The following is a 14,021-nucleotide window of genomic DNA, read 5'->3' on the forward strand; positions in this document are numbered from 1 at the left end:
TTTGGGGTCCGGATTAACCGGGGTGATTCGGGGCAAGTCTTCAAGCCCCAGGCAGCACAAAGAAGGGGGTTGCTAGGAGCAGAGAGAGCTTAGTCACCGCAGCTTCCCTGGGATGGAGCTTGCACCACAGAGACCCCACGGAGGTCGAGGGCACCACGTCCTGGGGTCTGTGGGCAGATGGGCAACCCCCACAAAGCAAAAGGTGGCTGCGTGGTAGGTCTAGAATCAGTTCAGCCTCTGCACTCCCTCCTTCCCTCCACCCCTCAGTGCAGGAGGGGGCAGCTGGGTGACTCAGAAACCAGAAAGGGGCCAGGGGCAATCCATCAAGGACCCAAGGACCCCATGACCCAACGTGAGGCTGGAAAACAATAGACGGAGACTCTGCAATAGGGTGACACAGAGGAGCCCTGCATAAGGACCGGGCAGGTGGCCGTGCACATTTCTGAAGGTGATGGCAGGGACAGACGGTGAGGTCCACCCCCAACTCTCCTCCCCACATCACCCCCTGCAGAGCTTGCCCAAAACCCCAGGGTGATTGGGCAGTTGTGGGGAGCATCTCCCCACAATTGAATTGAGTTGGGGCCTCAAGATAGAAATCGAGTTGAATGACTTTCTCTATCACACCTACTGCACAGCTGAGCTTAGGGCTCGAATTTACTACGTGGTGAGTGTGTTTCTCTCTGAGCTTAGACCCCCAGGAAGCTGGGAGCAAGCTGCAATCCCTTCCTATGGTCAGGAACATGTGTCTGGGGGCATGACTCACTGGCTTCGCCGTGCCATCCTGCTCTCGCTCGTCCTGGCTCTTGGGATCCTCACCTGTGGTTGGGCTGCTGTCCCACTAACTACACTACTGTCATCCAACCGGAATCCTATTTGGAACAAGGCAAGGCGCACACACACCTGAGAACGTGTGTGCATCAAGCAGATATTTAGATATTTAATTTATAACCCTGGTTTCAAAAGTGTCAGCTACAAGCCCTTTGAGGAAATAGGAGCTCCCCACCCCCCACCGCAGCAGGCTCGGTCCGTGGGCCCTAGGGGCCTGCTGGGGGGGGTAGCCCACCGCGAGTCTATGGGTGAGCCAACATGCACAGGGACTTTCCTATATAGTAGCAGCCCCCAAACCCACAGGGGAGAGTGGAGCTCCTGGCCGGGGTCCACCCTTGTGTTGGCAAATAGCTCTCCACCCGCATCAGTCCCATCGGAGGTGGAGATGCTAAGGGCAGCTTTGGGGAGCCGGGTCCTCCCCCTCAGATCCCGCCCGGACGCACCTGCCCGCTAAGGTCTCCACCACTCTGTGGTCCCACAGAGGGCGGGTGAGGGCACAGCAGAATGGGCCATTCTCAAAGTGCTCTTTCGAGCCACTCATCAAGGGGGAATTACTTGGTAATGCCCAGGCTGCCGATTCGCTCACCCCATGGCCTCAAGAAGAGGGTCCCTGATTGGTTTTATCTTTTAAATGAAGAGTTTGTCCCGTATGCAGAAAGAGAAAGCAGGACTTAAACCACAGGACCTTAGCAGGGGAGCGTCAAGGGGCTGTGACATGTGGCCCTGGGAGCACACAGGGTCATGCACAACGACAGGAGTCCTGAGCCCTGAACGATTCCGGGCCAACAGCAGGTGAGAACCTCCCAGCACTAATGTGGTCTCGAAAGCCACACCTCCCAACCACCTCTTCCCCCCAAATACATTGCATGACATTAAAAAAACAAAACAAAACAAAAAGCCAAATCCAAAAGGCCTGGGTGGCTCAGGGGTTGAGCATCTGCCTTCAGCCCAGGGCGTGATCCCGGGGTCCTGGGATCGAGTCCCCCATCGGGCTCCCCACAGGGAGCCTGCTTCTCCTCTGCCTGTTTCTGCCTCTCTCTCTCTCTCTCTCTGCATCTCTCACGAATAAATAGATAATTTTTTTAAAAAAAAATTCAAAAATAAATAAATAAATAACCCAAACCCTCAATACGCTCGAATGTTTTCCCCTTTATGTCATTTCCACAAGTGAACCCCTGGGGTTTTGCCTTTATGGTGGCGCCTTTCTCTTATACATATTAGGACAACCCGTCGTGCCGTATATATTTGTACTGTTATTACCACACATGCCACCTAAATGCCAAACATGCTTCTAACACTGAGACGCAGATGCCTTTTTTAGGAAAAACAAATCTTTATTTAAAAAAAAAAAAAAGAAAAATAACTTACAAATTGAGAGAACTCTCCGAAATAAGACTGTTCAACTTTGTGCGCGGCGCTGCAGCCTGGAGAGGTTCCGCTTCGTTTCGCTCTTTTAATGTAACTTTACGATACAATTAATATCACAAACTGCTTTACAGCGTCCTTCTTGTCCCATATCCCATGCGGGTAGCAAAGCACCACACAGATATAAAACTATCGTAAATAAAACATTTCAGCCCAGACTGGCATATATTTATATATTTATATATTTATATTTATATATATATATATATAAAATTTCAAAACAGCTAACAATTAATGTCATCCTTAGTCAAAACTGAAATCAAACTAGTCTTAAAACTACAACGCTCTGAATATATGTCAGCGTATGTATATGTATCGTATGTTACAGCGCCCATACGATATTTATAAAATATATTTAAACTTTCAAGTACATTTATAAGGTACGCCGATAATGAGAAAATAAAGTCTTAAAACTTAAATACAAGTCACCAAGTAAAACCTCCAGGGAACACAGAAAAGTCCTATTTTACAGAAGTGCAGGCGAGCCCGCCGCGCAACCGGCTTGGACGAGTAAGTAGTAGGGTCACGCAGCACGGCCCACGCCGTCAGGACGCACGGCCCCGTGACAGCCACCCCGGCAGCCGGACAAAGAGGAGAAGGGCCCACGGTGGCACCTGCTTCCCCACTTCGCGCGACTCAGGCCTCAAGCCCCGAAGGCGCCTTGCTTTAACTCTTGGAAACGATGCAACCCAGCGCCGTGTAGGAAGCGCGCACGCTTGTCCCCGAGGCCCCGCGGGGCCCGTCACTTGGCGTTTTGCTCCAAGGCGGAGTACTCTGTCTCCGACACCCTGGAGGCATCGATGAGCTTGGTGAGACCCGTCTTGGCCGAGTACTTAAAGATGAAGGCCTTCATCAGCTCGTATCTGTAGTTACGGTTGATGAAGCTGTAGAGCACGGGGTTGACGCAGCAGTGCACCAGAGACAGGCACTGCGTGACGTGCAGAGCCGTGAAGAGGAAGTTCTCCAGCTGGCAGGTGAAGGGGATGTAGTGAAGGATGGAGAAGATGTCCAGGAGCACCACCACGTGGTAGGGGAGCCAGCACACGAGGAAGACCACGACGTAGGAGAAGATGATCTTTCGGCTGCTCTGCTTCTCCTGGTCGCTGGACGCGGAGATGGCGCGGGCCAGCAGGCAGTAGAAGACGGCGATGACGCAGAAGGGGATGGCGAAGCCCAGGACCACCGAGACCAGCTCCATGCTGATGAGCCACTCCTTGACGCTGTGCTCGGGGTAGAAGGAGCGGCAGTAGGTCTCGTTGTTGGACGCCGACGTGACGGTCTTCAGGTAGTAGGTGTCGGGCAGGGACACGCAGAAGGCCAGCAGCCACACCAGGACGCAGACGGCGCGGCGAACCACCTTCTTCCTGCGGCTCGACGTGCTGGCGAAGTAGGTGATGGAGAGGTAGCGGTCCACGCTCATGCACGTGAGGAAGAAGATGCTGCCGAACAGGTTGATGGAGAAGATGAGGTGCGTGATCTTGCAGGTGAGCTCCCCCATGGGCCACTGGTTATGCTGCACGAGGCTGACCACCCAGACGGGGATGGTGACGACCACCCACAGGTCGGCGATGGCCAGGTTGAGGATGTAGCAGTGCGTGTCGTAGCCGGTGGTCTTGGCCTGGATGTTCACCCAGACCACCACGGAGTTGGCGATCATGCCGATCACGAAGATGAAGATGTAAATGAAGGACAGCGTGTACAGCAGCACGCTTTTGTTGGGCATGTTGGGGCACAGCACGGTGTCGACGACGATGCAGTCGCTGCTGTTGCACGGCCAGCTCATGTCGGAGAAGTTGCCTGGCTCGGCGTAGTCGAAGAGGTGCAGATCCATGGTGCTGCGGGCAGCCGGCGAACGGCCTACGCGGGAATGAAACAGAAAGGACGGAATGGAAAAGGGGGTTCACCGGGGAACACGGCAGGCGCCCTGGCAGCGCTCCACACGCTCAGCCGCTCTGCTTCACTCGTGGCGTCTTCCACCCAAAGGAGAAAAGGAAGCAGCAGAACGACGACAGGACACACGCCCAGCATCTAAGCCCCTGCGGTGCCCGAGTGAGAGGGGCACCGCCTTCTCTACCTTCTTACGGCTGTGATCTCAAGACCTCACCAGCCCGGCTGTGCCCGCAGCGTGAGATCAGCCCGGACCAGGGGCCGGGGGGTACGTCTGACAGCCACAGCGACGCTGACGCCTCGCTCATTCTCAGCAGGGGACACTGGAGCCACCTTCCCCGTGCCCCAGAGAACGGCAGCAGCGACCATCTGTTCCTGGCACTGCTCTGGCCCCGGTGTCCTGCTCTGGTGTCTTAACGAGAGGGCTTCAGATTCCAAGCGCGCATCCAAAATGTGACTCACTGCTTTTTTACCTTCCTGCAAAACGTGCATGTAAAGCCGGGTCGAACAGGCCACCTTCAGTTCGCCATCACGAAGACCACGTGAGACGTGAGACACGGTCAGCCCTGCAGCCTGGCTGCCGCCGCAAGCCCCCCACCCCCCGGAGACCCTGGGTTTGCCGTGGGATTTTCAACTAAGGGCAACCAACCAGCTGTCTGGCACTGTGGGCCACTGCCTCGTGTCTCCTTCTTTCATTAACCCAACTGCTTCAAGAGCAGCTTGTGCCAAGACCCAGGGCACAAAAATCACCACCTGCTGCAGCTCTGGAGGGGCAGACAATGGTCTCCACTGTCTTTCCTGCTGACCTGACGTGAGGCCAACACTCTGAACTGTCACCATTTTGATATTAACAGAGAAATCAGCTCTGAAGTACCCCTGTGCCTAGAAATGATCATTTCTCCCCAAATGCACCGGCTAGGAGAGCTTCCAGGGGCTGTCTTCTACTGCTGCCCCAGCCACTGGAGGGCCCTGAAACCCCACCAGGACACGGCCCTGGATGGGCAGCCCACTGTGCGACCATGGGAACAAGGACGCCCTGCGGAGAGTGACCTCGCAGAGGAATGCGGTTGTCCTTCCTTCTCACATGTCACAGGTAATAACTGACCCCAAGTCGAGCTTCTGCGCCAAGTTCATTTAACGTGGATTCCAGGTCACACAGAACTCCCTGGAGGATGGGCCACACCGGTCCACAGGTCAGCGCCCAGGTGGCTACGCTAACGGTATGAGGACACACAGCCGGGAAAACCAGCCACCCCGAGACCGGACCTTCCTAGGTGGGAATCCTGACTCTTTGCTCACCGGCGTTGAACCTGAGACTCACTAACCTGCCTCTGGCTGCATCCTCGAGACACCGGCACCATCTCCCAGAGGCGCCCAAGAACCAAAGGGCCCAAACCGGAATCTAGCACACAGCAGGTGGCCTGTAGCTCCCTCCCCCCCTTAATTCTTGCTCCACGTTTGAAACCAAGTCTCACTGCCTAAGTAATGCACGTCCCCGCCCGGAGGGAGACAGAGGGGTGCACGGAGACAGGCAGTCTGCTATGTTGGCCTTCAGGATAAATGCACAGGAGCCCTGACAAGTGAGATGCTCCCTGGTCTCCCAGGACCGGCTCCTGAGCCTCGAAACACATAGCACCTGACCTAATCCTAAATCTCAGGTAGCAGACATCACCTGCAGGCTTCTTCTGGGCAGTTCTCCTCTGGGGGTTGAAAGTGGCCACTGGTCCCTCTCCCGAGGGGAACCTCACCAGGTCCCCGGGGCCCCGCTACTGAGGGGAGGAGGCTGGGCCTCCCTGGAGGTGCCGGCAGCTGCTGGGCCCAGAGGGTACCCCACCAGGAGGAGCCCATGCCCTGTGACCACCGCCTTGTGCAAGACCAGACACACCAGCAGAGGAGGGCACCCAGGGAGACTCAGCATGACCATGTTTAGGACAAAGGAAACTGTCACGTTATGAGACTTCGGACCGCCTCGTCCTAAGCGGCAGCTTGCGGAGCCCCAAAGCCCATGGGTCCAAGGGGCAGCAGAGGATGCCCTCGAGGATCCACAGCTCCCTGACCACCTGGACTGGCCTCAAGGTGGGCAGCCAGCCCCGGCCCGTGCTCTGAAGCTACTCCTGCCACCTCGCCCCCACCCGGCCACTAACCCGCCTGCAGCTGGCCCTCCTCTCCCCATCCCACGAAGCCCCCAGCCCCAGAAGAGAACAAAGCAAGGATTTCAGCTCGGCTCTCCTATATATGGTTCAATGTGGCGAGCCCCTTAATCCCCCCATTTCCTTAACATGAAGCACATCTGCAGCATGGGCTGGTTTATAAAGCACTTTGGCCTCATGACCTCACCTGACCCCACAGTCCCTGTAGAGCGGAGGGGCTGTGCTGGAGGGCACAGCCGGGCAGAGGGGGGCCCAGGCCAGGCAGGGCCCCTCCCCAGCCCCATAAGGCAGGGGCAGACACAGCCACAGAGCCGTCACGGGGCCAGAGAGGAAGGAATGCGCCCCAGCCCTGTTAGCCTGACGGGGTCCAAGCAACCCCAGCTCTTTGCTCACCACAATGAGACAGGGAGTGAGCTCGGGCCTCCTGTGCCGCTTAGCGGAAGGCGCCGGGCACTGTTCAGTGTGGACAGCTGGACCCCTGCAGGGCCAAGGTTGTATGAGAAGCTACGTGCCTCTCACACCCCACTCTTTTGGAAATTACTAGGTCAAGATGTCCAGATCAGGGCGCCTGGGGGGCTCAGCAGCTGAGCATCTGCCTTCGGCTCAGGGTGTGACCCCGGGGTCCTGGGATGGAGTCCCCCATCGGGCTCCCTGCATGGAGCCTGCTTTTCCCTCTGCCTGTGTCTCTGCCTCTCTCTCTCTCTGTCTCTGTCTCATGAATAAATAAATAAAATCTTCCAAAAAAAAAAATAGAATCAAGTTGTCCAGACTGACCCTCTGGAGCTGCCAACCGCTCCAACCATGGCGCAGGGAGGGCTCAGGGCCCATCCTTGGTTTCCTCCTCTGCCCTCTGGGCAATGGAAACCTGATTAGTGATCACTGAGCCTCTGGCCCCCCTCCCTCCCTGGGCCACAGTGGGGCTCTTCCAGCCAGGGCCGAAGGGGAGGGCAGAGGCTTCGGGGCTCCCGGCTGGAGCGGGCAAGTCCGCTGGCCCAGCAGTAGGTGATCTTCCACCACCCATCAGCCCGGGAGCTGAGGGCCGAAGCCGGGGCCCTGGCCACTGCCTCCCCCAGGGAGGACCCCCGGCACCCCCTCCCAGGGTGGGGCGGCTTTCGTGGCCAAGAGGAGGAGGGAGACAGAGAGGAGCTGAAACAAAGCACAGTCTTCAGAGGCCCTGCAAATCCAGACAGAGGATTTGGATTTGGGAAACCGAACTCACAACAGCTTAGCCCCCTGCCCCATCATTTCAGAATTTTTCATGCATTTGGTTTTGGAAACAATCAAAGGCCGTTTCCAGAGAAGAATATGATTTGACAAAGACAACCTCATCTTATGTCCCATGTGGTCTGCAGCAAAGGCCCGTGGGCACAAACCAGGGTCCAGGAGGGCTGGGGCCGTCCCCATCCCGCCGATGGTGTGCAGCCGCCCCCGGAAAAAGGACCTTCCTAATCTGCTGGCCGAGATCTTAACAAGCGGCCCTCTCACAGCCACGGATAGGGCAAGCTACGGAGTGTCTACCCAGGCCCCCCTGGTTTCCACAGGCTGGCGACAAAACCCGAGGGTGGAGGGGTGAGGGGGCGGCCAGCGAGCGACAGCCCAGAGCGCCCAGCACCGGAGGCCCAGCTGCCCTCCAGCGAACGCAGGACACAGCCGGCGGACCGCACTCCCAGGAGTCCAAGCCGTCTGAAGACCACCCCGGCCCGGGGACACCCCTCATCCCAGCCGCTCCGGTCCCCTCTGCTGGAGGAAAGCCCCAACTCCATCCCGCCAGCCTGGGGCCAGAGCTTGTAGATTCTACTCTATAAACTTCTGTATTATTTATCTGACATCAAGAATGACGGAGATTTTAGATTTTGATGGAGGGAGGGTTCACAGAACAGTGACGGATCCAGTTCCGTCGTCCTAGGGCGCTGGGCACCCCCGACTCCCCCACACACCCTGAGCCCCGCCGACCGCTCCTCTCGCCAGGGCTCCCGGTCTCTCGACTCCCCGTCCCGCACCCGGACCCTGGGAGCATCGCCGGGACCACGGCCTGCGCCTGGGGTCTGCACAGGGCCTCAGCCACCCTCCCGTTCCTGGGGGGCAGAGGGGCTCCTTGTGGTCACTTGGAGGACCTTTCCCGGAGATGTGCCTCTCATTCCTCAGGTGCATGTGCATCCGCCAAGGATCCCTGACAGCGACTGAGGTGCAGCACGTGGTGGTGTGAGATTTCGCTGCCTCCCAACGGTGGCCTGAGCTCACCCGGGGGGCTGGGGGTCAAGCCAGAATTAGAAGGCCCCGAGGTCAGTGTGCAGGGGGGCAGTCGGCCTGCAGTAAACCGCCCGCTCACGGGCCGGAGCCAGGCCCTCCGTGACAGAGACTGCCAAGCAGTCAGGCCTCTGGCTGGCCTGCACCGTAACTGCCTTCGGCATGTTTGCAAATTCCCATCGCAGACAGGAAGATCATTCCGCACCAGCCCCTTAGCTGCTCCTACACCAATCAGCGCATCCTGTTTCTCCCTCTGGTCCCCTACCCAGGCCACACAGCTCTATTATGTGTCACTGCTTTTCCACTTCTCCATGTTCTTCCTGCCCAAGCCCTGCACCCCTACGACGTCTTCATCTTTGCATGAAGCCAGTACAATACAGGGGTTCAGGGTGTCCACAGTCAAGAAGTCAATAGTGATCATCAGGCTGCACCAAGCCCAGTGGTCTGAGGCCATCACTGGAACAGGAGTCCAGAAGAGACTCTTCTGAACCACCCCCCCTCATCGAACTGAGACAAAGATCACCCTTTTCATGCCCCAAATGTCTGTGGAGCCTCCCATGAGGGGAGCACTGCTCTGGAGGTCGAAGAGCAGAACCTCCATGCACCATCCTCAAGGACTCACCAGCCAACTGAGAAGGGCAAGAAGGCAGCAGGGCAGTGGTGGGTGCCCCTGGAGCAGAGGGTGAGGAATTCCCACTCACGTGGTTTATGGGGGTCATCAGGGAGGAATGCAGGGGTGAGATGATCAATGATAGAGACCATGGAGAGGGTCACCAGGCGAGGCTGAGGCCAAGCTCCCCACAAAGGAACGGTAGCAGGTGACAAGAGTCAGGGGCAGGGGTACAGGGAGTGAGGGAGTCAGGCTGGGCCTGCCCACACAGAGCCGTAAAGGTTTTGAGCAAGGGAGCAGCTTGTGGCAAAAAAAGGCTCTTGAGGGTGGAGGGGACACAAACTGGGTAGAAGGCATGCAGTGGGGGCCTCTGGCGGCAGGGTGCAAACAGGCCGCAGGAACGTGCTTGCTCCCAGTCCCCACTGGTGCAGGTAAGATTGCATGGGACCAGCCGACCAGGACTGGGTACCAGGTCGCACAGTGAGGGTCCTCCTGGGCCTTGGGGCTCCTTAGGACCTCTGCCTACAGGTGACCTTTCTTATTGGCCTTCTGTGGTTTGGGACCTGTGTCCTCCAGGATGGAATTTCCCGGAGCAGTTCACTGTTGTTCAAACGATCACCTTGCTCAGCCTCCCGCTGCTGCACACCTGCACACTGAGGCCAGGCCAGGAGAAGAGAGCCGCGTATCTCGGTTTGTGGCTAACAACGGCCCTCCCCACTTCCCCAACTTTTCCAGAGACTTCACCCAGTGGCAGCCATGCTCTGGCCTCTTTGCCAGTCTAGTTGGCATGCAGTTCAGGTCAGGAGAACTCACACCACATCTAAAAAAATCATTAGGCAATTGCCCATCACTGGGGTCAGGGTTTTATTTGTTTGCTTTTTGGTTTTTTGGGGTTGTTTTTGTTTTTGTTTTTACAGATGCTGCATTAAATCTATGGGCAAGTCCAGAAAAGCTTCAGCCCTGGCAGGCTCCCTGCAGCCATCTGCTAGGGCTGACAGCAGACTGGGGAATGGTCTGTCCCCCAGTGCCAAGCAAACAGAATGTGTCTTGACTGCACATTCAGTTGCAGACTACGAATTATTTCACACAAGCAAGGAATGGCTCTAAATCATTAGAAAACTCAAATAATAATAATAATAATAAAGAGGAAAAGAGGGGAAAAAAACTCCCTACCCTGAGTCATATATAGGTCCCTTATCCCTGGAGTCCTCAACCTACTTCCTGTTAACACATGGGGTGGGGCATCCTCGCCCACTTTTAAATATTTGGGGGAGAAAAGGAACCCCACATCCAGAAACCCGATCTGGTCTATTGTGCTCAGCTGCCCACAGGGAGGCCGTGCTGTGCCCAGAAGGGCAGATCCAAAGATCCACGTCACAAAGGCTGCCGTCTGGGTTGGCCGGGTGTAACCAGAACCCCAGTTCCCACCCAGCTCAGGACCTGGACGAGGCAGTGGGAGGTCAGCCAGGCTCTCGGCCAGACACAATAGAGTTCCCAGGAGAAGGCTACTCAATCTTGGACTCTTCTAATAAAACTCGGGGAAGAGCCCCACAAAGGTATTTGTTACGATTAGAAAATGTGAAGATGCTGGCTATCTGGCTGACACAGCCCCCCTGACCCAGGGTCCTCCATGCTGCCCACTGCTCCTCTAGCTGTCCCTTAGCCAACGGCCGGCGGACCGAAGCCACCCGGGTGACTCCCAGTCCCTCCACCCTTTAAGCACTAGGAACAAAACAGAGTCGGCTCCAAACCTACCTGTGGCTCAGCAAAATGTTCACAATAAAAATATTTACTCCCCTCCTCCCTTTCATCAGGAAAGCATGTACTTTTTTCACCAATTCTAAATCACTAGATTCTTCGGTTAAAAAAACAAACATCAAATATTCCCTGTAGAAACCATCAAATACAGAATCAGATAATTCTATTTTTCCTTTTCTTCTCTCCCTCCCTCCCTCCCTCTCTCTCTCTCTCTCTCTTTTTGTTTGTTTTTACTCTTAATAGAAACTGTGTGTCCCAAGACTACAATTTTCTGGACTTGAACAGCACTTTCCGTGACCTGGCCTTGAGTTTCTCTCTAAACTCTACCTACGTGCGTGTAACTAGAAAGGTGCTCTAAGACCATTCTTCTTCCTAAAAGTAAAGCTAAGTTCAAACCCTGTACATTTTAGTTCCAAAATCCGTTTGCGCCCTGCAAAACCACTAAGAAAAATCTAAAGTCCTGAAATCCTGAAGGTTTTTCTCCCCCTCAGTTTACTCTTAGAGTTTCTAGAGTGACCGTCTGCCAGTCTCAGGTTTGAGTAACTCCAGCCAGCTCCCTCACGCCTCCCTGAAAACAGAAGCCCCTCTGCCTAGATGAGCACACAAAAAGCCACTGTTCCTGATTAAGTAGGTTTTTTTGTTTGGATTTTTTTTTTTTTCACCCAGAAAGCCTATACTTTGCCTGTTCTGGGTCTGATTAGAAACCATAATACCTTCTCAATTCTCCCAGGACTTGCTGTTAATAAGGGGAAAACTCACCTCCAAAGTCCTGACTCAGTTAAGCACCAGCATGTTGCCTTGGCTATACTCTCTGGAACTTTTTTCAAACTATGATTGCAATGCATGCCACTTTTAAAAATTGGACGGGCAGCAAAATGCAGGCATTTCTCAATTTTCTTTTGCTCTATCACCCTCACCCTTACCCACCACCACCCCCATCCCCAGGAGGCTGGGGCATCCAGCTCAGCAATTGTGCACACATTCAAGTGTTTATTGCACAGACTGGGGGGGAAAAAGAGCAAATTGTTTCCAAGCTAGAGCTCCCATGTGCAAGTTTGCTTTAGAGAAAGGCTTTGCATCTGGGGAAGCTCGTGCGCTGATGGGAGGAAGGACAGGCAGTTTATCCATTTAAAATCTATAGAAAGTTAAGCACAGACCCCAGCAGCCTCCACTTTCTTTTCTAGGCAAGCCTATTTGATCTCCGCATTTTTGCTGGAATAAATAAAAGGACACAAAGGCAGCATCTGCGTTTAAAAAGAAAAGAAAAAGTTACCACATTGAGACTTTGCAGAATGAAGTTTCAGGGGATGTCAGCGCACCGAATACCCCTCAAAGAGCTGTAAACCATGTCAGGGGCCCCTCCTGCACTTCTGGAAAACCTAATGATCCCTGTCGTGAGCAAGTGAATTGAGAGAAAGAAAAAGGAAGGAAGGAAGGAAGGAAGGAAGGAAGGAAGGAAGGAAGGAAGGAAGGAAGGAAGGAAGGAAAAAAGAAAGAAAGAAAAGAAAGAGAAAGAAGAAAGAAAGAAAGAAAGAAAGAAAGAAGAAAGAAAGAAAGAAAGAAAGAAAGAAAGAAAGAAAGAAAGAAAGAAAGAAAGAAAGAAAGAAAGAAAGAAAGAAAAAGAGGAAGAGAGACAGAAAAGGAGGAGGGAGCGCAGGGGAGCCAGCCAGTCTGACTTTTACAACTTCTCATTCTCTCTGGAAGTTACAAGTCTTGGCTAACCACCCACCCCTGACCTCACTCCAAAGTTCTCACTGTCAGTCACCCCTCCAGTCTTTCTGCATGCTAACGAAATCCAACAAAAGTCAGGTTTTACCTGAAGGGTATATTTAAATTACAAAAATCCTAGACTTGTGCATGTGCCTTCCCCCCCCCCCCCCCAACTGCCAGTTGCACTTACCTTCCCAGAGCACAATAAATATTCAAATCAGATTAGCAAGGAAGCCATCCAAGACCCAAGACCGAGCTGCCTTTAACACTCACCCTTGGAGCTTCCAGGCTCCCAGGAGCTGGTGCTCCCTCCCGCCCCAGAGCCCTGGATTCAAATACATTCTGGAATCACAAAGATTCACAGCACCCTTGGGGGGGGGGGGCTTCCCTTAAGGATGCCCCCTCAAGCAAGCATAGCCCGTCCTGCAATGACACTTGTACTGGCCAGTCCATCTGTTTCCTTCCCCCCCCCAAGGACCCACGCGTGGAAGAGGCAAGCAGTGAGTGGTGCCAGGCGTGCCCGATGCCAACCCCGGGCAAGCAGGATGGACGGTGCGCATTCCTGCTGCGTCCTGCCCTTACCCGAGCTGAAACGCGCGCGGCTCTGGGTGCCTAAAGCCAACACACTGCACGGAGCGCTGGTTCCACGCGTGACTTAAGGACACCCGGCCCCTTGCTTTCCGCAGCAGAGCGCGGTGGCCCCGGCTTTGCAAGGCGCTTTGCAAGGCGCTTTGCAGCGCGCAGCGCCGTGCTCTGGGGAAGCAGACCTGCAGCCACCAGCGCAGCGACTCAGGAGTCCGGGCTGGGGGGGCGGGGGGGACCACTTAGCTCCAGGCTGGAAGCCCTGACCTCCGTGCACCCCCCTCGGTGCAGGCCGGGCTGCGGGGAGCAGTCGCCTTACCTCGCGGCGGGGCTCGGGCTCGGGGCTCCCTGCGCGCGGTAGCGGCGGCCTCGGCTCCCCGCCTCGGGGCTGAGCGGTTTGCAGCACTGAGCTCCCGGCGGCCGCCCCGCGTTATATACACCGCAGGCAGGCGCCTCTAGGTGGCAGCTTTGTAACCCGCATCTGCTCCCTCCCTCCCCGCCCTCCCCCTTGCACACGTGCACACACACACACACACACACACACACACAAGCGTGCATGCACGCGCGCGCACCCACGCACCTCTCTGTAAACCCCAATCTGTCCTCCCCCCCCCCCAGCTCTGCACCCTCACAAAGCGCCCTTGGGGGAAACCCCAGCCGCCCTTGGCTTGCAAAGGTCTGATGAAGCCCCAAGGTCCGGCCCCCACAGGGGAACATGTGTCAGCAGAAGAAAATCTGCAGAGAAACCCTAGCGCTTTGCAAAATCATCAAATATTTATCTGGTCCCAGGTATATCTTTAATAATCCCATTACCACCCAGAGTC

At 55.3% G+C, this 14,021-nt stretch overlaps 1 protein-coding gene across 4 annotated transcripts; it reads right to left on the reverse strand.

Annotated features, from left to right (window-relative positions):
• Window positions 1-2,141: 2,141 nt before the first annotated feature.
• On the reverse strand, window positions 2,142-13,632 carry ACKR3 (atypical chemokine receptor 3). Of its 4 annotated transcripts, none has more exons than XM_041767007.1 (2): window positions 13,517-13,632; window positions 2,142-4,110 (listed from the first exon to the last, which is right to left on the reverse strand). In XM_041767007.1, exon 2 carries the CDS (start codon window positions 4,082-4,084, stop codon window positions 2,996-2,998), a length of 1,089 nt encoding a protein of 362 aa, XP_041622941.1. In that variant the 5' UTR covers window positions 4,085-4,110; window positions 13,517-13,632; the 3' UTR covers window positions 2,142-2,995. The 4 variants fall into 4 exon arrangements, with proteins under 4 accessions (XP_041622941.1, XP_041622943.1, XP_041622942.1 ...); XM_041767009.1 differs by lacking the exon at window positions 13,517-13,632 and adding an exon at window positions 13,198-13,481; XM_041767008.1 differs by lacking the exon at window positions 13,517-13,632 and adding an exon at window positions 12,179-12,372.
• Window positions 13,633-14,021: the final 389 nt, after the last annotated feature.

Source organism: Vulpes lagopus, chromosome 8 (assembly GCF_018345385.1).
Source record: "Vulpes lagopus strain Blue_001 chromosome 8, ASM1834538v1, whole genome shotgun sequence".
Lineage (NCBI taxonomy): Eukaryota > Metazoa > Chordata > Mammalia > Carnivora > Canidae > Vulpes > Vulpes lagopus.

Bases quoted from the DNA above. Each gene is read 5' to 3' on its own strand.
- ACKR3 (XM_041767007.1), bottom strand. From the start codon at position 4,084: ATGGATCTGCACCTCTTCGACTACGCCGAGCCAGGCAACTTCTCCGAC.